The 26,941-nt window shown below is 44.8% G+C and overlaps 1 protein-coding gene across 1 annotated transcript in view; it reads left to right on the forward strand.

Moving 5' to 3' along the window:
- Window positions 1-18,675, forward strand: part of LOC311359967 (metabotropic glutamate receptor 4-like) — a 139,061-nt gene extending 120,386 nt beyond the window's left edge. Inside the window, exons 7-11 of the mRNA XM_084480035.1 lie at window positions 3,757-3,957; window positions 7,008-7,138; window positions 8,196-9,131; window positions 13,684-13,930; window positions 16,432-18,675. Coding sequence (XP_084336161.1) covers window positions 3,757-3,957; window positions 7,008-7,138; window positions 8,196-9,131; window positions 13,684-13,930; window positions 16,432-16,481 — 1,565 coding nt within the window. The 3' untranslated portion in view covers window positions 16,482-18,675. The remainder of the gene's footprint in view (window positions 1-3,756; window positions 3,958-7,007; window positions 7,139-8,195; window positions 9,132-13,683; window positions 13,931-16,431) is intronic.
- The last annotated feature ends 8,266 nt before the right edge of the window (window positions 18,676-26,941 follow it).

Here is a 26,941-nt window from a genome sequence, read left to right on the forward strand (position 1 = left end):
ACACTACAATGCTCTGAAGATGGACCACGAAAAGCGCATGTTAGATACTAAGCCTCATGCATTCTTACCGTGTTGATTCATGCAGGTTTCATTGACATGGATAACCTCTGTAAAAATATAACTTTATTTTCCAAAGTTTGGTGATAAACAAGCAACCTGTTTTTATTTTTGATTGTTGCTCAAATAGTTTAATAACATAACTAAATGTCATGCGGCAATATGTGGCTCTGGCTCTCAGAAGAGAAAGGTGAAGAAAGACAAAAATGAGGAAGTCAGGTTCTGACTAACTTATTTTCTAAGAAAGGTGAGCACAAACGTTTAAACACACAAGATGAAACCCCATTCTTAACTTCGTTATCGTTGCTAAAACGAACAGAGACAACCCAAAGGAATATATAATATAAAATTTATACTAAGCCGTTATTAAGCTACATGATAAATAATAACCTATGGCATATAGGCTAGTTAGCCGCAGACGTCATTAAATTACAAAATGGCTATATCATCCTAGCTGCCTGCTAGTAAAACATAATTTTTTTAGGGGTGGGGGGCAGAATTTGGTGCTACGCCCCTGGTCACATGGGTGATGATTGCTCACGCTCATGCACCTGTTCTCGTAGGAGGACAGGAGGACATATTTATCGACATGATCCCAATTAGTTTGACTGTATGAAAATAATTGTCGGTCATTTTGATCACTTGTTTTCGTGAATAGTGCATAATTAACACAGGTGATGAACATTACATTTCCGACACTTAGGAAAAACAACTAGTGAGCAGTGTTGGTGCAGGAGCTTTACAGTAGGAAATTCAAAATATTCCATTTACTGGCTGTGGAAGTAAGTGTGTGAGCAGGAAATATGCAAATGTATTTTATATTCATGCTTTATTCCGTGCATAATAATAATACAGGAAGCAGAGTGTTGACAAGGGCTAGCATAGCGGCGGCGCTTTAGCGGTGTGAAAGGAGCATGTGGAGAGAAGCTGTAATGTGCTATTTGTGGGAGTATTGTGAGCTCTGATTCACCAGCACGGGATCGGCTGATAGAAGTGCCAGAGAGCCATATGTCGGTTTGTTTGTCCCATTTGTATTTCACTTTTTATTTATATTGCTGTATCCTTAAAATCAATCATCGAGAAGGTTGGAAATGGTGGAAACTACGGTAAAGTCACAAGTTGGTTAGAATAATTGGCTGTGCAGTAAGAACAATAATTACACATTTGATTTTGATAGTGGCCATCATCAGGACCCAAGGGGCCCTTGTATGTGGGACAATACAAGTTTTCAAGAGGCAGCAGCTAAGAGTGCAGAGCAGAGAACAGAGGAATCAAACATAGCCCTCCATCGAGCCTTCGTGAACCCGGTATAGCCCCCCCCCCAACAACAGTGCCACAGAGCTGAACGTCAAGGTGTTCCCGGCGGTCTCTTTAGTGGCTGTGAGAGACTGTGGCAGGTGCCTGCTATGTGGGCTGCAGGAAGCCATCACAGCCCCATGCATTCATTAGTAAACAACAAAGGGCAGGTCAGGCTGAGTTTAATGTTGAGCGATGCCGTCTGCGGGGGTGAAGATGCGCTGATGAACACGGAACTCCAGCACCTGAGGGTTTCATCTCCATGTGCGGCCGCTGATGCAGGAATGAGGAGTGACGTGCCAGGCGTCCACGTGGTTGGTCTGACGCGGGGACGTGCTGCTACATTGTGAACAACACATCGGAAGAGGCTAATGAGCGCTCGCTGTTGATCAAGCTGGTAAAGCAAAGCCATGATCTAGCCACGAGGAGCAGACTAGTGGCTGTATGGATCCTTAGGATCGTCCGGATGTTGTACAGATTGCCGTCTTGTTAGATTAGAAGATAAATGCAACATGTTCCGCAAGGAAAGCTGGTAATCAGTCATTACCTCAGGATTATAGGCAGGAGGAGTTATTTTTATTAGCAACTGGGCTTAATGGAGAGGCAAACAGTGCCTCGAATGACAAAAGATAACAAGATATCTAGTCTCAGGCGGGTTGAAATGGAGGTGGCGCACCATCACACAGATCTCTGACAAGTAAAGAGATTCTGACGTCTCCCGAGGGAAAGGGAGGAAAAGAAGACTAGCATCGTCGAAGCCACGGTAAGAGAAGCCGATCCTTGTTGATGAGGGATCCCAGGGAAGACGTTGTGAACAGGAAGGGGAGAAGGAGAGGTCAGAGGGCTGATCCCCAGGGCGCACGGGGATTTCACCTCTCGTGACTCCGACAACTCGCCTCTCTGCACATGCATAATGCATCAAAGGAAACAACAAAGTGCTGTGTGTGTGTTGTGCACTTGCGAGTGCCGCCTCTGTGTCTGTCCGCCGCCGTCGCCTCGTCGTGTCGCAGCTTTGACTCGGGCTTCTCTTCTCTCTGCCAGAGACGTGTACGTTGTGTGGCTCACCTGGAGAACTAGTGTTTTGTGTGCGTGTGTGTGTGTGTGTGTGTGTGTGTGTGTGTGTGTGTGTGTGTGTGTGTGTGTGTGTGTGTGTGTGAGTAAGAAAAGGAGAAAGCAGATACAGATGGGATAGAGAGAAAGAGAGAAAGAATGAAATAGAGAAAGACAGCAAGTACTTTTGACAAATTGCAGCCTTGTCATAATTAGTCAGCTTACCCCCTGATACGATATACAATCAAAAATTTGAATACAAATGGATTGTTGGGTATATTTGAATATGAAGTTAGAGGATAACAGAGGTACTTTACTGGCTGACAGGCAGCAGTGTCTCGACGTGAAACATAATCTTGTTCTTTTGCGGTCAAACCAGCGGCAGGTTGTCACCCCGGCTCTGCCTGTTCTCTGCCTTCACCTGCGCTCCGATAACCAAAGCATTACGGCGGTAATTGAAACCTTTCCCGATGATTAACACGTTCTCAAAGCGCCACGCAGAACCTCGCCTGTGATTAATACACAGCTGTCATAACTAATTACATTAATGTTGAGGAATGATTAGACATGGCGTGCTTCCTCTTCCTCCTCCTCCTCCTCCTCCACTACATCACACCCGCTGCCCTTGATTAATGCATCACCGCCGAGACGCGAGCCCCTTACCTCACACAAACACCGCCCCGAGGTGGAAGTAATCCCACTCAGACGTGGAAGCCCTGTGTGGGGTCTATGCATAGACCACATAAACATATGTATTTTTACATATACTTGCATTTATCAAGATAAGAAGTGGGGTCCAGGCTATAGTGGATCGAGGGCTAAATATGAGCCCCACCTTGATGCTGTGCAGAGGGGGTGGGGGGCGTTTGATTGAGAGCTACCGCAGACAGCGTGTGATTGGTAGTTAACATGTAGGGCCCATCTCTGAATATATTCAATATTGTGAACAATGGATTGAATGGAGAATCAAAGCACTCAACAGGCTAGGATTTGTTCAATATGACCCTTCGACTGGTAATTGTGTGGCACTCATACTTCGGATTGATTGTTGAGCTTGTACTCTTGTTCATTTTAATGTTTTCTTTGTATGGTGCAAGACAATGTGAATAATCATCCTTCAAAGATTTTGCCTCCTTCTTACAAAAACAAGCAGGGCATCCTGCCAATATTTTATACAGCAGACAAAAGCCTACCCGGGCAAATAAGATTCAACAAGATATAGGCAAATCCATGGCAATCATCAGGTTTATTGGGAGGACAACGATCCCGTTTTTTCCCCAGGTAACAATCTTTTATAATTGCCAGGGAATAAATCAATGCTTAAACATTCTGTCTCACGTTGCCCCCTCTCAGATCACGAGCGAATCGGAAGGGACTCGTCCTACGAGCAGGAGGGCAAGGTGCAGTTTGTGATCGACGCCGTGTACGCCATGGCCCACGCCCTGCACAACATGCACCGCAGCCTGTGCCCCGGCAACGTGGGCCTGTGCCCCAAGATGGAGACCATCAACGGGACTCTGCTGCTCAAGTACATCCGCGATGTCAACTTCACAGGTGAGCCTTCCTCCTGACACCCCCGCCGCCAGGAACAGAGCGTAGCCGTCCAATAGGAAGACACTAGGAAAGACTTTTAGCTGTTGACTACTTTTTCAGTTGACTATTTCTATTATGTAACTTCTATTGTACCAAAACAAGCAGCAATATGGCATATTAAGGAGAGGAAAATAACAGGAAAATGTAGCACGTCATTATTTGATACTATAATTACATTTAAAAAAATATTGCAATATATACAATTTTATAAATATGTAGTATAAGAAAATATTCTTTGTCGATCCCAATAGCAGGATTATTACATTAGCTTGCGGCAGCAGTTTGTGCCCCTGACACGTTCTCTCCTTAAGTAGAGCGATCTATTGATCCAGGGCAAAGGCCATGGACAGATGACATGTCTCGCTGTGGTCTGTTCGAAGATAATGTTTTTAATCACACACAGGCAGGGAAACATCAACGAAGGTTCAAGCAATCGCTCACAGAATGCAACATGAGTGGAGCATGGATAATTCCGTGACTCAGTTCAAACCTTCGGGGGTAATTATACATTCATGAACAATGTCAGGCAGTTGAGACTTTGTTCCATAGGATATAATTTATAGGAAAAATAGGTTTTTATCTCTTTTGTCTGATTGAATTCACAAGATGTTAATGGTTAATGGAGCTGGTTAATGGTATTTTCTTTTATGACATAAGAGTTACATAAGACATTATTTGACTAGTATGTCAGAGAAAGAAAGGACACATACATATGCCCTCAACCATGTAGACTCATTCTCTTTAAAAACGTATTAATCTGTATGGAATTGATAAAACCTATAGAAACCGGTACACTTAATGTATACATTTATTTATGACGTGAGTGAATTTGCGTCTCAGAAATGTAAAGCACTGTAGCTAAAACAAAGGCCGCTCAAAATCAATGCTACAAACACATTACCGGTAAAAGCGTATTCGCTTTAGACACTTTCTGCATGGATGAATTGAAAACGTAAAAGCTTTTTCGAAAAACAACGGGAAGAGTTCATTTGATCCAACGTAATGCTGGGAACTTTCTTCAGGCTGCCCTGCTGACTAAAGGAAACCGGAAACCTGGCCTGGCTTACCATATTGTTGATGACTGCTGATACATATTGATGCATGCTAGATGCTTTTTTCTATGTTATCTCTGCTTTGCATAGGAAAACACTTTCACCATTTCTTTTGAGGCATCACACAGTCTCAGGGATGATGTGCCTTTTCAGCATTGCCTTTGTGAATGTTTTTCATAACTACACATACAGGATCTTTTGAGTCCGTTCTTGGACCTTCACCGAGCCAGGCAGCGGCGTTCTACGACCGGGTTTCACTGTAAAGACAGACTCAAGAAAGTCATTTACCACGTGCAATTCCAAGAGGTCTGGTCATGAATTAGAAAGGACCTATTTATTCAAACTAACACATGGTTTCTCAGTGATATGAAATGTACTAGAAGCCACAAAATTAATTAGGCACAGTGTAATGTTTATTCCTGGAGGTGATTCTTGCAAAGCAAGGGGAAAAGATATTTACTCAAGGGAGGCAAGGGGATAGAGATGTAGTTGGCAGAATCTTTTGCAGATTTCAGAACCATCATGTGTATCAAATCCTTCTGACACAAGATATCAGGGCAGGGAAGCAACCCTCCTTACAAGCAGAAAGGCAATACAGGCAATCCAATCCATCTAAACCTGCAACAGGACACTTTATAAGCAAAGTGGGTGAAGAAGCCTTGAAACGAGAAACAACCCCTTTAACTCTGATCAATTGGCTCTCCCTCCACCCAGATTAACCATGATGTAAGGCCTGTGAGAACATTTAATCGAGTAATCCACTTTTATGTTAACTTCTTATCTGTTTTCTGCACATTTTTTAGGCTGGTATAGTGTAATGTATTTTTAAGAGGTTGCGTTAACTTTAACACCTACAGCGTTTTGAATTCTGCTTAGTAACCAAAAAATCGTATCCCAACGTTATCAGAGCAGGAAAGAGAATCCATTTTTATTAAGCTTTCATTTATCAGGACTTGGGATCATAATACAATTTCAGCAAAAAAACTCTTAGCTCCATGTTTGTTCACGTTGGTACGTTGCAAAAATAAACACACTTTTCATCCATTTTAGATTTTGGATGTGTAAGGGGAAGTGAAGTGGATAAACACAGAGAACATTATTTAATGCCGTTGTTCCAAATGAGCCCCTAAGGACTCAAGATGAAAACTCACACACACACACACACACACACACACGCCCGCCCGCCCGCCTTTTAACACGCTATGCAGTCACAAGATGCATGTCAGAAAAAAAAAAAAAAAACACAATGTGAAAGGGCGTGCGGATCCGACGGCGATAATCGGAATGAGCGCTGTCGTTCGTTAGTGCGTAGAGAGAGAGAGAGAGAGAGAGAGAGAGAGAGAGAGAGAGAGAGAGAGAGAGAGAGAGAGAGAGAGGACCTTGCGGGTTAGCGTCAAGACGGGCACGACAGGCCAATGGGCTCACTGAAGGAGTGTGAAACGATGTGCGAACGCGAACCGACCAGAGGCTGAGCAGAGCAGCGGCCTGTCAGCATCCATTTTGCTGCCATCATTAGGAGCGTAACCGCATTGGCCTGAAGCTCCCCTCGCAGTCTCATTTGATTTCTGATGCGGGTGGTGCATACATCAGCCTTTGTTTTTCCGAGCTGTCGGTGAACGCTGAGGCTGTTTGTACCGTAGGATTGTAAGTAAACAGGTAAAGTGGGACATCGACATTGTATCATGAAGCTTGTAACAAATAGCACGGCGATAGTTTAAGCAAATTGTAAATAAATAAATTAATGTGGGGAAGTGCGTTTACTCAAATGGACAGCTGTGTTTTGGGTCATTTCCCTTGAAGTGCACTTTGTGTTGCTGCTTTGCACAAAAATAATGCTTTATAAATAAAGTTTGGTTTGATGTGATGCAGGCTGTCAAGGGGCCGGGCGGGTTGGGCCATGTTGCTTATCGATGCTTAGAGGGATACCTTTATCTTCTGTACATTTCCCTTTGTCCTCAGGTATTGCTGGCACACCGGTGGTGTTCAACGTGAACGGAGATGCTCCAGGTCGCTATGAGATCTACCAGTACCAGCTTACCTCCATGGAGTACAAGAGCATCGGCTACTGGACAGATCGCCTCCACTTAGATGTAGGGTTAGCCTTCAATGTTTAACAATGTTTAACACCATGGTTTTCCTTCTGAACAATGTAACAGATAGATTATTACACATGGATGTCTGCAAATGCGCCATTGAGATAAAAGGCTCTTGCTGCTCTTTCAACAGTACTCATGTTTCAATGTAACAGCGATTTCCATATCAAACAATAGCAATAGCAATTGACAGCACATGCCCTATGTTGTTGAGGATCTAGAGTGTTCAATATAGTTATTCTGCCTCATTGAACAGGCTCTCGGCTACAGTTTCTAAACACCTTGGTAAATGTATAGGAAAAAATGCAAATTGCAACCGTTTTCCTATAGGCAGAGAGCTCTGAGGAAAAGCATAAATGACACCATATGGACACATCATTTCAAAACCAAAACAATCACACAACGCCCATATGTTATTGTGCATGATTTAATTTCCCCATTGCTATTTCAGTTTATTAAGCCTCACAAGCATGGCAAGCCTGGTAATAACACAACACTGTCACAACAAGCACAGGCCTGTTGAACAAGCATTATCCCATCCTGAGATATCAGTACGCCACAAACGCGTTCAATTTCCTGCCTTCAATTAAGGGGCGACGTGCCTTTTGATTAGCTAATTAAAAAAGGGTGATGTTTCTGCCAAGATAAAGCACTGTAGACACAAGGCTTTATAAAACAATTATGTCTTTGTTGAAAAGGATCAGGCTTGTGTCAAGTGGGGAACACCACTGTGACTGCTCTCATCGCCCGCCTTCACAGTTTTAAATACCCAACAAAATTGCAACAAACTGAAATTGAATGGTGTGTCCATGGAGATATGTACTTGTTGTTTTTGTTTTGGTTCATGTGAGTGGTTTTCAGATATCGTCTGGTCAATACAGATATTATGAAGCCAGATAATGAGCAGGGATTATATGCATATTTTCAAAAGATTGGGTTTGCCTTGGCAAAAAAATGACAAACGTCAGTGATGACAGAATTTGACAAACAAGTTGTTCTGTCGGGGTGGTTTGAAACGGCGCGGGTTTAACCGACTCCAACATCCTCCCCTCAGACCGAGAGGATGCAGTGGCCCGGCGGCTCCCAGGACGTCCCCTCCTCCATCTGCAGCCAGCCCTGCCAGGCAGGGCAGCGCAAGAAGACGGTGAAGGGCATCCCGTGCTGCTGGCACTGCGAGAACTGCGACGGCTACCAGTACCAGGCCGACACCTACAGCTGCAAGATGTGCCGCTTCGACTTGAGGCCCAACCCCAACCACACGGGCTGCGACCCCATCCCCATCGTCAAGCTGGAGTGGAGCTCGCCCTGGGCCGTGTTCCCCGTGCTCATCGCCGTGCTGGGCATCATGGCCACCATGTTTGTGGTGCTCACCTTCATCCGCTACAACGACACGCCCATCGTGAAGGCCTCCGGGCGGGAGCTCAGCTACGTGCTGCTGACGGGCATCTTCCTGTGCTACGCCACCACCTTCCTGATGATCTCCACGCCCGACGTGGGCATATGCTCGCTGCGAAGGATATTCTTGGGCCTGGGCATGAGCATCAGCTACGCGGCGCTGCTCACCAAGACCAACCGGATCTACCGCATCTTCGAGCAGGGCAAGATGTCGGTGAGCGCCCCGCGCTTCATCTCGCCCGCCTCCCAGCTGGTCATTACCTTCACCCTGATCTCGGTGCAGCTCCTGGGGGTGTGCATCTGGTTCGGCGTGGACCCCTCCCAGGCCGTCATCGACTACGAGGACCAGCGCACCTCCAACCCGCTGATGGCCCGGGGGGTGTTGAAGTGCGACATCTCGGACCTGTCCCTCATCTGTCTGCTGGGGTACAGCATGCTGCTCATGGTCACCTGCACCGTCTACGCCATCAAGACCCGGGGCGTGCCCGAGACGTTCAACGAGGCCAAGCCCATTGGCTTCACCATGTACACCACCTGCATCGTGTGGCTGGCCTTCATCCCCATCTTCTTCGGGACGTCTCAGTCGGCAGAAAAGGTGAACGATGGGTCGAATCATGCCGTGATGATGGCATGTTCTTATTTGCACATAGCAAACGTGTTTCTCCAATCGTATACATGGGAGCTATGGCAGTGCAATGAAGTCTAAACAAAGAGGTGTTACACTCCTACAAGTTCACTTTTGTTCGCTTGAAACTGTTTTTCTGGTTTGTTTGAAAAATCATCAGTTTTTTGCGTTTGTGTCACTGTGTCATTGTGTCACCACGAATCATGAGATTAATAACGGAGGGAATTGCAATGATTTAAAGCAGTCGCGTGTGACTAAGTCGTGTGCCCGAAAGTTTGCTAACTTGTGTGATTGTGTGTGTGTATATATGTGTGTGTATATATATATATATATATATATATATATATATATATATATGTGTGTATGTGTGTGTGTGTGTGTGTGTGTGTGAGTGCATGTGTGAGTGCGTGTGTGTGTGTGAGTGCGTGTGTCTGTGTAAGCCTTATGTGGGGAAACACCAAAAAAAATTAATCCCCAAAATCCCTGCACATGGATATAAATTATGCTTGCTTGTGGAGGAAGACAATTAGGAGGAAATGGCGGAATTAAGATCAGCAATAGAGCCTATGGAAGGTTAAGCACACACCACACATAAAACCTCCTCAAAGTGTGTGTTCTACCAATCGAATCGCTATTGAGCCATTCTTGCGTTGGAGAACCCCAAAACATTGCAATATTAAAACCCAAATGCCTCGCAGGTCTGCTATTTTGCTCCAATAATACTTTTGTCAGGCCATATTTTTGCACCGCTTTCCATAGAAGGCTTCCATAAGAGGTAGGGTGTGCTGTTGCAATTTACTGAGCTAACCGGCCAATACAAAGGTGTAGATAACCCTCTAAAAAGCAGCTGTTAACATGTTTCCAACAGCGGTCACCACGAGGCGGCCCTGAAAGGCTTCCAAACGGGTTTCCTCCATAGCGCGGCTTCACTTTGAGACCCTGTGTTGACCGTAGAGTCTCCATAATCCATGTCTCATATTTCACTCATTTTGACTTTGTATCATCTAGAGGCAATTCGATGAGCTAAGATAGTACTTTATTTGATCCCAGACAGGAAGTGCATTTGAACATACAGGAGAGTAGTAGACTATAACAGGCTACAAATTTGGATAATGTAGCGGGGGTAAGCGGAGGTGTGAATAAAGGTGGTGGTGGTGGTGGGGATAGTAAAGCTGTTCAACAACAGGTTCAGCAGCAGGGTGGTCCTGCCTGTGTGTCTGTCCGGCCATCCTCCTCATCCTGCTCCACACCCTGCTCGGTGCGCTTCTGCTGGAGCCTGCCCTCTATCCTCTCCCGGCAGCTGGCCTCTGCGGCCCTCGGCTCTATCTCCAGCTCCTTCTGGGCTGACTTGACCTCCTCTCCATCTCCCCCCATGCACGAAAGCCCTCTTCTTCCTGTTATGGAGGGCTTTAACGTCCTGACTAATCCCAGGGCTTGTTGTTGGCAGACGCGGTGGACCCGCTTGTAAGGAACCATGCCACTTTTCACCTTAAAGGTGCTCAGAAAAAAAAAAAAAAAAAGAGAGTAGCAAGGTTTTAAAACGAAACAACCCCAAAAAGTCCCCTGCCTCTCAGCTCCCTCCCTGCCTACGTTTCTCCACCATTAAAAAGAGATTTATTTAACGCATGGGATCAAAGGCAATATTATCCAGACCAATCAGATGCCCTTATTTGTCTGAAATTAGCTGTCTAAAATAAGTCTTTAATCTGAACTGCAGTCATACGGGGGCAGGCCAGTAAACTCAGAGCGGATATTCTCACAGAGCATTTCCCACACTAATGGCTGACGGATGGCTGGGCCATTTCTAGCAAATTACACTCAAATGATAGCTCTTAAATCTCACCTACAGCCCCTTTAACAATGAAAACCATACATCAGACAAACATTTCCATTTGACGATGGGAATGTAAACTGTTCCGGAACGCTGCAGATATATCTGGGAAAATGTTTAATGGTTATCCCGTGCACTCAACACGTGCCCACTGCAATGCAACAAGAACAGTGTTGTGTTGTGGGAGGTTACATTGAGAAGAAAGAGGTGGAGGAACAGGAACGTCCTCCATCTGATTAGTGAGAGCTGAATACATGCCACAGGGTGATGAAGGTTATTTTAGCAGGGTGTTTGCTTGTTGAGGGTCATCCGTCTACTAAATCAACAATGTGTGATTCTAAATCTCTGCAGAGGGTAAGCAAACATCTAAGGCACACTGTAATGGCAAGTCAATGAGGAAGCATAAATCCCTTCTGGTGATAGTCGTACTACCGGCTTGACATTGTTTTGAACTGCGTTTCTAAATGTTCCATCAGGTTCCCATGAATGATGCATGACTGTCACTGATAAACACAATGACATAAACTACATATTTTTTAACAATGCAAATACAGGTAGGCCTATAGCTTATTGTCAAAATAAGGACGTGACTATGCAGCTGATTTCGGCGATCCTTTGAGACATTCTTGGAAGCTTTATGATGATGAGTTAATAAAAGTTACAATACTTAGCAATTCAACTAGCTTGTAGCTTAAAATTACCTGGACATAATCCTGTAATCCCTGCTGATTTATTGCTTTATTGATTTCAATAATTGTATCAATGAAATCCCATCCTATAATTGATACAGCCTACAAATAAAAGATGCTGTCCAGCCCGTACCTCTCTTTGGTTACTAGAATGTACTGCAGGGGGGGCATGTCTCATCTTACCATCAACACTCCCAAAACCCCTCTCACACACGCCAGACAAACAGAGTCACTTTGCCTAACACAGTCACAGAGCCAGTTAGCGTTGACAGAAGTTATTTCGTTTTTTTGTAATTCTGAAAGTCCCCCGCCTATTAAGTAGAAGGGGCTCAATCTCACACTTTGCAGCGAATACATGGGGGAAAACATTCAACGTCTTTGTTTTGTTTGCGTCTGAACCACCCACACCAATTTCACCTGAAAAGCGGAGACCGGCAGTTCTCCGTTTGGTGTAGTCATGCAGCAGTGATGCCGCCGCCCCATCACTCCGACCTTCCGGGCAAACCCATGTCCCGCTCAAAGACCGGTCTGATGCACCAAGCATCAAACATCAGGTTTTGATGCCCGTTACCTTTGATGCCTTTGACCATGTGTAGCATACCCTGCTCCAAAGGAGCGCCATAACCAAACGCCTCCGGGGAATTGGGGTAGTATATCCACGGTCCGGTTCTCGGTCTGTCACTGAAGCAAGGCCGGCAACCGTAAAGCGTGTTCCTCGACCATGGCCAACGCTTGAGGCACGCGGGCCAGGAACCTCCTGCATCACGCTGCACTGCAGATGGAAGGCGAGGGAAGGGTGGCAATATTGTTCCTAACTCACCCCGCGGACTTGTGTGTAATCTTCTCTGGAGATTGCTCCCTACCTCCACCATAGTATATATATATATATATATATATATATATATTATTTTTTTTTTTTAAAGCAGAGAACTGCTATGTGCTGCTGCCTGTGCTGGTGGAATGAATCGGGGAGCGCTCCATAACTCTTAGTTATCTCGCACACCTTTGCTCCCCTCAGCTGTCAGGGCGCCGGGAGCTGCCTCGGCTGCATTCTGCCTCACAGGAGTACGGCTGCTTGCATGAATGCAAAGCGGCAGGCGGACAGACGGCTGCCTCCCGCAACCTGGGCCCGTACATCTGTCCGCAAATCTCTCCATGAAACGATATTGCATGTGCATCGATTTTCCCTTTCATTGATTTGTTTTTGACGGATTCCACATGCGACGGGTTAGAAAAAGATAGCATAGCACCGGAGGGTGGGGGGAGGGGGGATTCCTAGTCACGCTTGGTCAAACACGGGTAGCCAAGCTAGCCAGGATTAATTCAGTATTAGGTTGTGTAGAAATCTGTCCCCTTTCCCCGGAAAACAGCAAGATTAATGATAGCATGAGCAGATCCAAATAACATATGTTACGCTGCAAAACATTATTTATAGTTGCTTGTGGCTAGTGAGTCCTGTGGGGTTATTCCCATGCCACACAACTCATTTATGATTTCTGAAAATATACTGTGAGTCCCAACCTAAGGCAGGTCTATTAGGGAGACGGCTGTCACATGTTCTTTACGATTGATTTTACACCCTCCTTTGTTTAAACCTAGAGGAACTGTTCGCTCCATCCGAAAGGGAAAGGCAAGACTTTATACAACTCCTGACTCCATTTTACGTTGTTGTTCAACGCACCCGTATTTGTTTCGTTTTTTTGTAACGTGTGTACACGTGAATGTGTTTGACTTCACCTGATCTGTTTATTGTAAGTGGTTGTCAAACTAACACTATTCCAAGATCCATTTTCAGCCCATTTTCCTCAGCACAAACCTTTTTGTGGAGAGAATTCAATGAAAACACTCCTTTTTTTCTTAACACTCCTTTTGACACCTTCAGATTGACGTATAAAAGGGGGAATATCTGACAACTGCTAATAAAACCAATCCAATGTAAAAAAAAAAAGAAAAAAGAAACAGCCGCTCTAAACTGCGCCTGTTTGTCTCCCCCCTCTCCCAGATGTACATCCAGACCACCACCCTGACCATCTCGGTCAGCCTGAGCGCCTCCGTCTCCCTGGGCATGCTGTACATGCCCAAGGTCTACGTGGTCCTCCTCCATCCCGAGCAGAACATTCCCAAGCACAAGCGCAGCCTGAAGGCGGTGGTGACCGCCGCCACCATGTCCAACAAGTTCAACCCCAAGGGCGGCCTGCGGCCCAACGGGGAGGCCAAGTCTGAGCTGTGCGAGAGCCTTGAGACACAGGGTGAGCATCGGGGGGAGGCGGCGGCGGCGGAGGAAGAGGAGTTTGCTGTCAGTGAATTGTGAACGGGCATGTGAACGTGTCCCGGATGATGACGAATGATCCTAGAACGTTTATCTGCCTCGAGTAGTGACCGGAAAAATAGGATGAATATATCATACGCGAGGAAGTTATCTATTTAATCTTTTAGTAAATCGTTGAAAATGAGCAGATGATGCGTTTCGATACACTTTTGACCCTGACTGAAGTAATGCCGCGCCTTAAGGTCCTTATCTCCACCCTACTGGATGGATGTGGGGAAAAAAGGCAGGGCAGGACCAGCCAATAGCAGGCGGAGTAGCTAATCTGCCGGGGATAGTACCGGGCTTCATGATCACGCAGCTTTATACACTTTCCAGTCACACTGGGGGTGCTTGCGAAATACGATCACCATGGTAACGTGCATCTCCCAAGCTGATGCAAGCCCTGGTGTGGAGGCTAAAACCCAGAGCTGGCGCGCCGCCACGTGCAGACATTACATTGTGTTAAACAGCGTAGGAGCGCAGAGAGAGAGAGTGTGGCAGGACGTGCATGCACTCATGATGACTCCCTGCTGCCGGGGACCGGCAGATCCCCTCTGTGTGAACACTAACGGCTGCTCTCTGTGCTTGTGTGTCAGACTGTGTTGAGGGAGGGGAGCCCTGTGAGGGACTGTAAAGAACCAGGTAAACTGGTGGCCCACCAGCTTGCCTCTCTTCCTTGCCTCTAAAACCACATTGCTCTTCATTTATGCTATGTTTCACTGTGTGTGTGTGTGGGGGGGGGGGGGGGGGGGGGGGGTGAGCACTCCTCCACGCCTGCCCAAGAGATGCACAGCGCACCATTTTTGTAGCCTCCGGCTAAGACACGACACACCCTCAATAGTCGACATCCTAAACCACCCTCCCCCTCCATCCCACCCACACCTCCCTCTCCCCACTCTTTTCACAAATACCTTTTTGACCAATGGGAAATTAACTTGGGAGGGGGGTGGGGGGGGGATATGTTGTTGTGCGAGGCCTCAAACAACCAATCAGCATGGCAGCCGCTGTTAACGTGCAGACGATCACCGCACTTTTCCTGACTGCAGCAGACAAGTGATGGTTGCATGTCTCCTGCGATTTGTTCCGCCCGCTGACAAAAGGAGGGATTTGCGGTAATGGCACGTACAACAACAATAAGAGGGAGCAGGGAAAGACAGATGGGTCTGCCAGCTCCAATTCTTCCTGGACCATCTATTTTTTATTTTGGCCTGGCAGCGCATAAATATTCAAATAAGGTCCATTTATCAAGGCTGCCACACGGCGGGCAGCTCTGGGTGAAGTGCAGAGGAAAAGCGTGTAACCCGCTCGCACGTTCCTAACCTGGCACCCACAAACACAGAGGACCTTAATGAGTTTTACAAGCCTCACACATCTCTTTCCTTTAAGCCCCCCCCCCCCCCCATCCCACCCCCCTCCCTCCCTCTGTCTTTCAACTGTCTTCTGATTGCCTTCGCCCCCTCTATGGCTTAACCAATCAAATCTGCCGAGGGCAGATTGGCCGGGTGATTACCTCCAAGCATGCAAGCACAGGATGATTTCATATTGGAGCGGTGATACGGCTGCATGCACACTCACACGGGCACATCAAACGTATTGTGCACTGTGCTGTCTTCCTGCAATAAGTGGTGGTGAAAAGCAGTCAAAAGACAGATGTGGTGTCGTGGAAACTCCCTGTTCAGTTTTGCCATTGTCATTTACTTTTTGTTAACAGGGAATTTTATCCATAAAAAAAACGCAATTGTATTAAAAACAGCTACGATGTTAACACAAATGTTTTGCTAACATTTGTGTTTTTCTCCCTGAGGTGATTTGAATAGAACCAGGAAGGCACTGTTATCCTGCATGCTCTGCCTGGTGCCCACATGATGTCAGCTCTTTGCATGTGGTGCGAGACCTGCATCTGAATGAAATGTAGTGCATTTTACAAAACAATACCACTCTGATTGCCTTACAATGTGTCCTAGGTCTGACAACAGAGTTACATCCTGACACAAAAACACAGCTCTCAGATGTACAGACGGGTCAAATCAATGCAGACCTCGTCTATGATTACTATGCAACACATCATTATCTTTGAAACCGATTGATCAGCATCATTGCTGTGCAAGGGCAGAGCTTAATTTACTTGCGTCGTATTAAATCTTGCATTCAGTTTGCTTTTTCTTTCAACACAGTTATCTGAGAGAATTGTCCAGCAATAGGATTTTACTTACTTCCAGTGAGTTCTATCAGTTTTATTGGCATCCTGGTTATCCAATAGACACTACCTCATCCATTGAAATGTTAATACATACTATCTATAGAGATAAGACTGCACGACACATAGTCCATACTCCATAGCGGTTGACAAAGTCGCGATGAACTGTGTAAGTGCCACATTGAATGTCTTCTTCTGCTTCTCTCTTTGTCTCCGTCTTTCTCGGCCTTCTCCCCGTCCCCCAGCATTGGCCTCCAAGCAGACATACATAAGCTACAGTAATCACGCCATCTAACCGACCAGAGCGCTGCACAGTGGAGCCACGAGCAAAAAGCCAGCCTGAGGAGCGAGCACCTGACACTGGAGAGAACGCTAAAAATACCGGAGAAACTCTGAGCTTCAAGGGAGAGAGGGGACCGTGGGGTAATGGGGACAGGGAAATGTCACTACTTGTGCAGAGGAAGAAGAAGAGGAGGAAGAAGAAGATGTCATGTCTTTTTGTTTTTGAATAGAGATTAAGGCTGGCAAAGAAATTGTCTTTTTGGGGGGGGATTTGGGATTTCGTTGTCAGGTGGCAGATTGAGTTGAGTTGAAGTATTTTTCATTGTTTCCACTCTTTTATGTGATGTAATACCAGTGTAGCGCAGTCACGTTACTTTCCGACTCCGGGCCTAGTGAGAGAACCGCTCAGCCTGCAGTGTATTTGTTATATTTTCAAGTGTGGAGAACATGACCACGATTGCTTTTTTTAAAGGTCCGAGTCTCATTTGAACCTGTACGCGTTTCCTTCTTTGCTCAAATGCAAGCGTTTTTTTTCTCTCGCTCAAACGCAAGCGACATTGCCGAAAAAAAACAGCGGATTGAGGCGTTGTGTGGGAGATGCCGGCGTACGACCGCCCTAACAGCGCTACACTCCGAGTTCCACTCGCTTTACTGTAATCAGTAACAACGAAAAAAGAAGTGCCGCGTCGGAAAGCTCTGGAAACAAAATGCGAGGGCCATCCCGCTCCCTTGTTATCGTTCTGTAACGGTACTGAAGATGACGGCGGCCGACGTGCCGTCAGCCAGATAAACCCTGTGTATAGTCCCCAAGCATGCCTGTGGGAGCCTCACGTCTACTGTGCTGTGTTGTCAACGTCTATGGAATGCAACATGTGTCATGGTCATTCACGGTGGTGTCTCCATAAGACTAGTGTTGCCTACGGAACTCACACACACACACACACACACACACACACACACACACACACACACACACACACACACACACACACACACACTTTGAGATTCAACCATACTAACATGCACACTGTCTATGTTTATTGGCCCTTATCTATCATGCAATCATTATATCCGCTGCAAAAGATAAATGTGATGATTATTTAAAGTACGTCTGAAGAGGATGTCGATAAAATGGTATTTTCAACACATAAAATGGGGGTTACAAAAAATTGGAGGAGAAATCAATTATTTATATAAATATATATAAATAATAATATTGTGGAGGTAAAACTAAATGTATTCCCCATAGACTACCTCTTACCGTATCCAGAAACGAACTGTGCTGGTGATCTGACAACAACACTGACAAAACAACCAAGGTGACAAATAACCAGCGAGTAAGCGGTATGTCACACCGATCTCTACCAACATGCAGAAAAGAATGCCCCCCTACTGCCAACAGACGCTTTCTTTCATCCTGAATCATGACGTTCTCGGTTCAGGTGGGATATCCACTTGAGCTGAGTGGAACGTGAAGCTTTGTGTGGTTGCGTGATAAATAAGGGCCCGCTTCTCCATTTTGTGCCTCTCTCCGTACATGATTATCATCCTTTCAGAGATTTCCCCGGAAGCTTCCTCGTGACGTTCTGTGTTAAGTAAGCACAATGGAGGAAGGACGATTTGCACAACCATATGGAGTTTGTCTCATTGAGTCATCTTTGTTACCCTCAGAAATGCAAAAATCTGTATGTTGCATGTGAAAGACTCATAACAAAGTCAGGCGAATATTTTGATGAAAATTATGGAAAGCTCAAGGGGGGGATTAACAGCAATGGGGATATATATAATATTTAGCCAATCATTTGGTTTACGTAACCAATCTCTCCGCTTCAACAAATGTCAGAAGTGTTGCCGCAAATGTTTGTTTTTTTATTTCATGGTTTGGATTTGGAGTATTTTGTGAGATTGTTTGTGTTTGTGAATACGAAGATTTCCTGCTCTTTGCCACCATCTTTGTTAATTTACCCCAACACTCTGTGTTGCAAAAAATAGAGTATGTAAGTTCTGACCAAATTTAAAGTTAATGTATGTTATTACAATGGATTGATCATGTCTTATTTATGTACTGACTTGTTTAACAAAAAAGGTAAAGCTAAAAAAATATAAAAAGAGATGACAGTGCCTGGATATTAATGAATTATCTATAGAAATTATAAAGATGTGTAGAGCATGTTCATTTTTATACAAGATATTTCTAATTAAAGTGTTTTCCTAAGAAACAGTGTCCGCATATTATTACCATATCTTAGATTTTAATAAAGGAATATATGTCATTAAAGATTAAATAATAACAGAAAATAGTAAACCACCACACAGTAATCTTTTTTTTTTCACGTTGCCTGTTATAAGAATTGCACGGAGCTGAACTGAACAATGGGCAGCAAAGGATAACTAATTGTATTAATAAAGAAATATCCCCAATGCTCAACGCCCAACAGGACACGCTGTGTGTGGCATCGGGGTTCACGAGGAATAATGAGTCCAATACAGCACAAAGTAGTCGGGCTTAACTTCTGTTCTGTGCAAAATCAATATGGTCAGCAAAACAATACGTATAGGCCTTGCAGAAATTGAGAAGATACCCCCTCCACATAAAAGCTGACAGAGTTATGGTAGGGTCCAAATGAAAAGTACACTTTTTTTCTTTTGTGTTGTGGATTTATCCCATATCTCATAAGAGGCCGCATAGGCTTGAATGATCAATGACCAGACAATAACCCGGGCCCCGGGATAGCTGGGGGGGCTTGTCCCCATCAATGGAAACTAAATGAAAAAACATTCAGGGTGATTAAGAAAATCACTGAGCGCACACATTCCCATCTCAACTATCTTGATCTGTTCTGTTTTTCTTCACCTGTTCCTGTCGTTTGACTTTGCTCCCGCAGGCGGGCAACCAATTAGTGTTTTATGGGAAGGGGTACATCGCACTTGGCGTGAGATTTCACTTGGAAACTCTTACTTTGTCATCATAGCTTGTGACTTTGTTTAGGTATTAATTGCATCTCTTGCAAGAATCAAACGCGTCCTCCATTTAATGAGGAATCCTTTCTTGCAGCGTTCGACTGAAAGATCTACTCACTCTACAGACTAATTAAGTGAATGTACGCCAAGTAGGAAAAATTGAAAATCCTACTAGATAAGAATATTACTTTGATATTGCCAGTGAAATACAATAGGCAGTAACATCGTCGACACGGACACCACAGGCCCCTGGTGGGCTTAAAATGATGGAAGTGCTAAACCGGGGGACAGCATGTTGCCAAACAGACACGGACAGTATCACGCACTCCTGTCCTCAGAAGAAGGATAAGCATTCACACTATTGATCAACATATTCTCCCATTCATAGTTTCTACATCCGGTGAAAGAAAGTTCTTGCTGTGTGCTGGCATGGTTTCGAGGCAAAATAATGATTAGTAGCCATTATAAATGTTTTTCTTGTTTGTTTTTAAAGGAGTCATATTATGGTGTTTTCCCAACAAGTAAACATATAGTATATGAGTTCCAGAAAACATGTTTTTGAAGCTGTTTGCTGGAAATAGCTTTTAGGGGGAAAAAAATTGCCTACTGCTATTCCCCTCTGTTTCAGTCCCTTCAGAATGTGCTGTTTCTGGTGTCTATAGCTTTAATGCAAACGAGCTGCTCCTCATTGACAAATGAGCTGTCAGAGTGAACCACAGCATCGGGGAGAAGCGATTGTTGCAGTTTGCGGACTCCCGGAACTCTATATCTATATAATATTTTATAATATAATAATAATAACACTAATATTATAATATATAGGTATCTACATAATATAATATCTAATATCACAGCCAAAAGCTATGTACCCCTCAGATGATATTAGGAATCATAAAGACTGCGTCTGACGTAGGGCTGGGCAGTATATTGATATTTGAAATACATCGATATTTTTTCAAACAAGATACTGTATGGAACGAGAAGCTATCGTCAACATCTATATAGTTAATTTGCGTTGAAATCACAGTGCATTTGCGCCAAAAAAAGCCGCTCCGAGCTGTGCCTGCTGCCTACTATTTCCTCACTCTGCTTCAGAGTCCTGCACGGGTTCAGGTACCTGACTGGTGACCCGCACAATTTGGATGAAACGGGTGAAAAAGAATGTACTGTGTCGGACACGGGTGCGGGTCGGGTCGGACGCCTGAACAGCGCAGGTTGGTCGCGGGTTTTGTGATTGCAAATTTCAAGGCCTCACATACAAATAAAATAAACATTCGAAAACAAAATGACGAGTTGGAGCGTGGCAACGGCAACTATGTTATTGCGTCAACAAATATCGATATATATCTTATATCGTCATTCTTCTTTAAAATATCGAGATGTGACTTATGGTCCATATCGCCCAGCCCTAGTCTGACGTCTGTCGCCACAACAAGTAGAGACTTGTAGTGGGGGTTATCTCGGCCATGGTTGAGAAGAATTTGGGGAAAGGAACTTTGGCTTTGACTCTCTGAAGTCCAGATTGAACCGCGACATGGAGGAGAAAGGGATCCCGGCACTGAGCTGCTTGACTGCCGCTGAAACTCCCCCGCCGGAGCTGGCGGTCTGCCGCCGAAGCTCTCCCGCTGGTCTCCCGGAGTGGAGCTGCCGGACTGCCGCTGGAGCTCTGGCGGCAGCTCCGGCGGGGGGAGCTCGGCGGCAGACCGGCAGCTCCGCCGGACTCCCTGCCAGGCAGTCACGTCTTTTGTATGGAATCTCCCTGTTTCTGAAATGCGCTTACATCTCTGCCGGGCGCTCGTCCGCTGGTCCGCAAAATCGTATCTATGCTCTGATTGGAGGGGGATGGGGAAGTGGGTGGTAATATGAAAATGTGGCTGCTTCCTACGTAGGAGTAGGCGCCGAAACGGACTCGCTCGTTTGGTAACTGTAGACGGGGTACTTTCAGAAATCCATATCTCACTCAAAAAAACATGTACATGACTTATTTCAAAGTTTGTATGCGTGTGGCAGCACCAGAGACCCAAAACAACACCCCAAATCCCAGGAAAAGTGTTGTTTTCATAATATGTCCCCTTTAACGACGAGTTAAAGGGGACAGTTCATGACGAGTTCATGCATCATTAATCTACATGTTGTAGCATGCTATCAGCGTGAAAAATACAACTATTTCCTTAGAATAATATGGCAAAGTCAATGAATTTACAAAATTACCGAATAACACAATACTGAAAAGGGGTGATTGAAATTCAAGTGAGCACATTTTTAGTGCGAGCTATCGAAATCACCCAGGCGGAAATTCATTATGGATAATAGTAGCTCTTTCTGAACCTCAAATAAACATAGCAATCTACAGGCCAGTGTAATGGAACCCTTTAGAGCTGAAATATTTCCATCATCAAGTCTCTCGACCCCAGAAGAATAAATAAATAGGAACCAACCTACATAAAACACTTCTAAGATAACAAGGGAGTTAATAACCTGACCTTCAACATTGAAAATATCAATGCATTTATCTGGTTGTGTACAATAAATACTGTTTACAGATATTTGTATTGTTGTACAGTTATTTGTAGTGAAAAGGTGGAAATAATCGAAGATGGGGGAATATAAATGGAAACGTCTGAAACACTGCATTGATTTGAGACCATTTAGGACCTGCTGCAAGACAACAACACACAGCTCCTCTGTAATGTGAAGGGAACGTATATGAATGCAAGAAAAAACTAAAAAACTAAAACTACAAATTCTCAGTAACGACTGTGTTTAAATGTTTGGTTTACAGGGATGAGCGTTTTTTAATTTTGAACATAAGAAAGTGCCGAGGTGAGGCGTTTTGACCGTCATTGATGGATGGGATGTGTTCAGCGACGTCATATTCCAGTGATGTACACCGCTGTACATTAAGGTGGAAATAGACAGAGCGAGCTTTAGTATAGGCATTACAACAACCATCTGCACAATAAAGACGGCATGCCCACGTTGACAGGATGATTTAATGGAACACGAGCAGGAATAGACCCCTCATTCATCTAGCGGTGTGTGTGTGTTTTCCTGTGTGTGTGTGTGTTCCTGTGTGTGTGTGTGTGTGTGTGTGTGTGTGTGCGTGTGCGTGTGCGTGCATGCGTTCCTGTGTGTGTGTGTGTGTGTGTGTGTGTGTGTGTGTGTGTGTGTGTGTGTGTGTGTGTGTGTGTGTGTGTGTGTTGAATGTCTGAGCAGAATCTTAATTCCAGCAGTAGTACTGCAGGTGCTTCTTTGTGTGGCCCTATTGAAGTATCGTTGTCAGGTGCTGCAACAGTCAACGTCACCTTATACTAAACACTAATCCAAAGGTGTCACGTGTAACTTGAGTCATTTAAGGAGAAAGACATTAAAACAATTATATTTAAGAAATTTGATTATTTCTGACAAGCCAAAAATAAACTTTATACCCCATCTGTGCTGGGTACGTGCCCGTCCTCATGCGTATGTGCGTGTGTGAATGTGTGTGTGTGTGTGTCTCCCTGAGTGTGTGTGTGTGTGTGTGTGAGCGAGTGCCGCATCACCGGTGATGCAGTAATGACTCACGATGTAGGATTGTCACAGCTCCACACCGTCACTCCCCACCCTCTCCTGCCTCCCTCTCAGGTCACATGTCCACCCGGCCCCAAAGTAGCATTTAGGCGTGGAGCAAGCTGCGCTACAGACAAGAGATGGCCCTTGTGTTTCCCTGAACCCTCTGAATTATTTAGTGCAACAGTCATTCCTATAAAAACCCCATCTATATTAATGAGCAGCCGCACGCTTCTGGAGGGTTTCCCGCTTCTCACTGCGGTGGTGAACACGTACCAGGGCGATCTGTGCCGCACAAGAGTTATTCTGAGGCGCTGTGCGCGCCGGGGTAATTACAGCGTGGGAAAAGGGGTCCTGTTCGGTTTTTAATCAGCACGTTGATCAGCGTGTGCAGCGCTCAAATGAAGCGTCTGTGTGCGCCCCGTCTCAAGCCTCCCCCTTCCACTCCAGGCCTGACTTCACCGGCCGCTCTCCTCTTTAAAAGACGTTCGTCGGCAATCATCTCAGATTAAACGAGTGGCTACTTGTGGACGATAACGTTGAACGGGAACGGGACTGTTAGAATAGCAGGGAGGTATCCGGCATCTCCATTGTTCACAGGGGACACTTGAAAGGAACGTTGCGGCTCACCTAAGTGCTGCTCAGAGAGAGGGATCGAGGCCGTTCAGACAGCCAGTTCTTTAATTCTCCAGATTAATTACGAGCACACACACTCACTTGTGGTTCCTTTTTCCGAAGGATACGCTCAGAGAAATGAGATTACTGTCCGTCCGTCCGTCCGTCCGACCGGGAGACCGAGGTTGGTCAACAGGCGAGATGGAGTGGTCCCTGCGGCGTTCCGATACGGTGGGTTGGACGCCAGAATCTCAGAGGACCTTTGAGCCCCTCTGCCCGCGCCACACTCCTCTACGTCCACTCGTAATTGGACGTCACGTGGATTCCATCGTAATTTCTCGGTTAGCAAACACTGAGAGGGAGTGAGGGTTCAGGGGCGTCACACAGCAGAAGGATTACGTACCCCCACGGTTTAGTTAGTGTGCTGCAAACCTTTGCCTTTACCTCCACACTCCTCTTATGAATACAAATACGGCTGACGAGACGTTTAGCCACACGCTTGGTTCGTGGGCGCATTTTGGATCGTTCCACTTGGACGACGACAGCCCATACATTTGGGTTGCTAATGAGTTGTTCCGTCTTCATTCTTGTCTAGGATAGGTTAAGAGGCTAAGAGGATAGGAAAAATATCATGAACTGATAGCAAAATAATCGTTAGGAAACAAAGCAGGATGATAACTAGAAATAATGATTCATTTTGTGCCATTTTTTGGATAGTGCACAACGCCATTAAAAAAGAAAATGGAAGCGAGGAAGTTTTTTACATAAAAGCGAGGCTATTCAAATGGGTTTTTAGTAGTGCTGTAAAGCCTGTTCTTTTGACTTGCACTTCCTTCTGAGGAATAGATTACTCCAGAGCCTTGAGGCCTGAAAGGCAGAGTAACATTAAGACCCGCTCTTCAGCCTGTTCTCCTAACAAACAGGAATCATTTGTCTTTGCATCTCTAATGGCATGCTGGCTCACAAGGAGTCAAGATGTCTATAATGCAGACCCCCCAATGGAGGAACTCCAAGGAAATTAAAAGATTTCAGGTACTCTGTGCAAAAACTTGAAACCACTCGATAGGGTAGTTTAAAACGAAATCTGCTCAGCGTGCAATACTCTGTGTAGCAACTCACACAGATGTCTGAAATGGTTAGGCCATGGGGCCTTACCGCTGAGACCACATACCACAGGAAGAGGATGGATGACTTCCAATTGTCAGATTTAAAGTCTGGATTTTCTTGAAGAAAGTCACACCAAACAAAGTTCAGATTAACACAAACAATTGTTGAAAGTGCAAATCTCACACAATTTCCACATATTTAAAGCACTTTAAATACACATATTTAAAGCAAGGGGAATTGTCCTGACCTGTCATGGGTTGACCTGGGTTCATTTGTCTACTGCTTAAAATATGTCCAATTGTAAAGTGCTGTGGGACATATTTAAGAATGAATTTCTTAGAAATAGCCTAGTCTGACAGCTATTAGTGAGTGAAATGCGCTGGAACAATATCTGTTTCCAGCCCATTAAGTTTTTAGACTACTAGACCAATTTCTGACAAATCAGGACGCCTCTTCCGTGATTGGTCCAGGGAATACATCTTGGCTGTCAATCACAGGAGCATGAAACATAACAATATATCTATATCTATATATATATTAGGTAGAGATAACATATTTAGAGGATTAAAAATAAAGAATATTATATAGATGATTAATGAAGATAGTTGTTTTCAGGAGCCATTACTATGATTTACAATGTGTTCTACATTCATCCATTATGTCTGCGTGCAAGTTGGTTGGTTTTGCTGTGCAAAGTTCAGAAGAAAGACCATACAGATCAATAAGCTGTGGGAGAGAGGTAATAGGGAAAGCCAACACACACTCATTTGTACAGTGTTCCCCACAACCATTTCTTATTGATTACATTTCAGTTGAAACAACAATAAATGCATGTATCTATCCCTTTGTTCCTCTGTGTCTGTGTCTGTATATATGTCACCATTGTTGCCCAAGACAAGGTCTCCCCACGTTGGAGCAGTTGACCTTTGTGTGAATACAGGAATCCATTATTTAAATTGAAACCTTTTCTTTCTGCGTCTCATTTCTAAATAATATTCCTATTTGTACACTTTGAACTGGCACGTTCGTTTTGAATACGACACGCGTCGCTTTGTGGCTCACCTGCTTGTTCCCTCGCAGGGCTGAAGGTTTTTAAAAGGCTAGCGCTGCCTTGCAGATAGCAGCGGCATTAGATGGGGGAATTGGATTTCTGATGTCAGCGAATTTGGAGATGAGGGCATTTAATATCGCAGTAAATGTACGAGTCATCTGTGACACATCTCGTCACATTAAGCCTAGTCTTGCCTTCTTGGTTTGCTCCGATAAAGATCGAGAAATAGGAGTCCTCCTCATTTGGACCTCAATATTAAAAGCTCACTCTTATAAACACGTTATTTGACATTCTGAGATGGAGCGGGAGATGGAGTACTTGGTAAAGGCACACTGCTCACACTATGCCATTACACAAAGGGCTTAAATTTCATTTTTCAAAATGGGGGGGAATTCCCCCCTTAAGAGCTCCACATAGGGGGGATTTAAAGTTTGGGGGGGATACTTGCGAGCTTAATTACATTTGGCCTCCAACACTAATTTACGGGATTCTCTTCATTAAATTCCTTATATAAATGTCCTCATGTGCTATTATTTTAACTGTCATGTACTGTACTCTGTCTTCTGCTTTATCATTGCTCAGTTGAAAAATGAAGAAAAGAAGAAATCAAACACTTATTTTCTTAACTATATACAGTCCTATTAGTTTCTCCATCTCCTCTCTTAGTCACATCTTCATGGTACACCAGTATCCTGATGTACCATGAATGTGTACCGGTTGCGCAATACCCGCAATCCCGCACTGAAATTATAGAGGTACGTTTAAGCCAGCGGTCCATTTTTGCATTAGCCTACTGAAAGCTCATAGCGAAATAATTATGGAAATAATTGCCAATAACAGCACATGGGTCGTGTACAACTTTTGAGAGGGAGAGAGCGAGAAGGAGCAAGCGCGAATGGGTTCTGTGTGACTGCGTGTGTGTGTGTTTGTCGCCAGATCAAAGATTGTACAAAGGACTTCCGAAATCGGAAGATGGTTCGTCAAGTGAAGTCAGTACTAGACCCGAATTCACAACGTTGCGTTCTTATAAATTGATCAGACAACGAAGTGAAATTTGTGCGGGATTGTCCCGCATTATGCTGGCCTGAGTTGCAGGATTTAAAAAAAATATGCGCAATACCCGCAATCCCACGTTGAAATTTAAGCCCTGACACAAATAGATGGAACCAACTAGATCCTGGAGTAAATGT

The sequence above is a fragment of the Micromesistius poutassou genome, assembly GCF_964030765.1.
Source record: "Micromesistius poutassou genome assembly, chromosome: 15".
In the NCBI taxonomy this organism is placed as follows: Eukaryota; Metazoa; Chordata; class Actinopteri; order Gadiformes; family Gadidae; genus Micromesistius; species Micromesistius poutassou.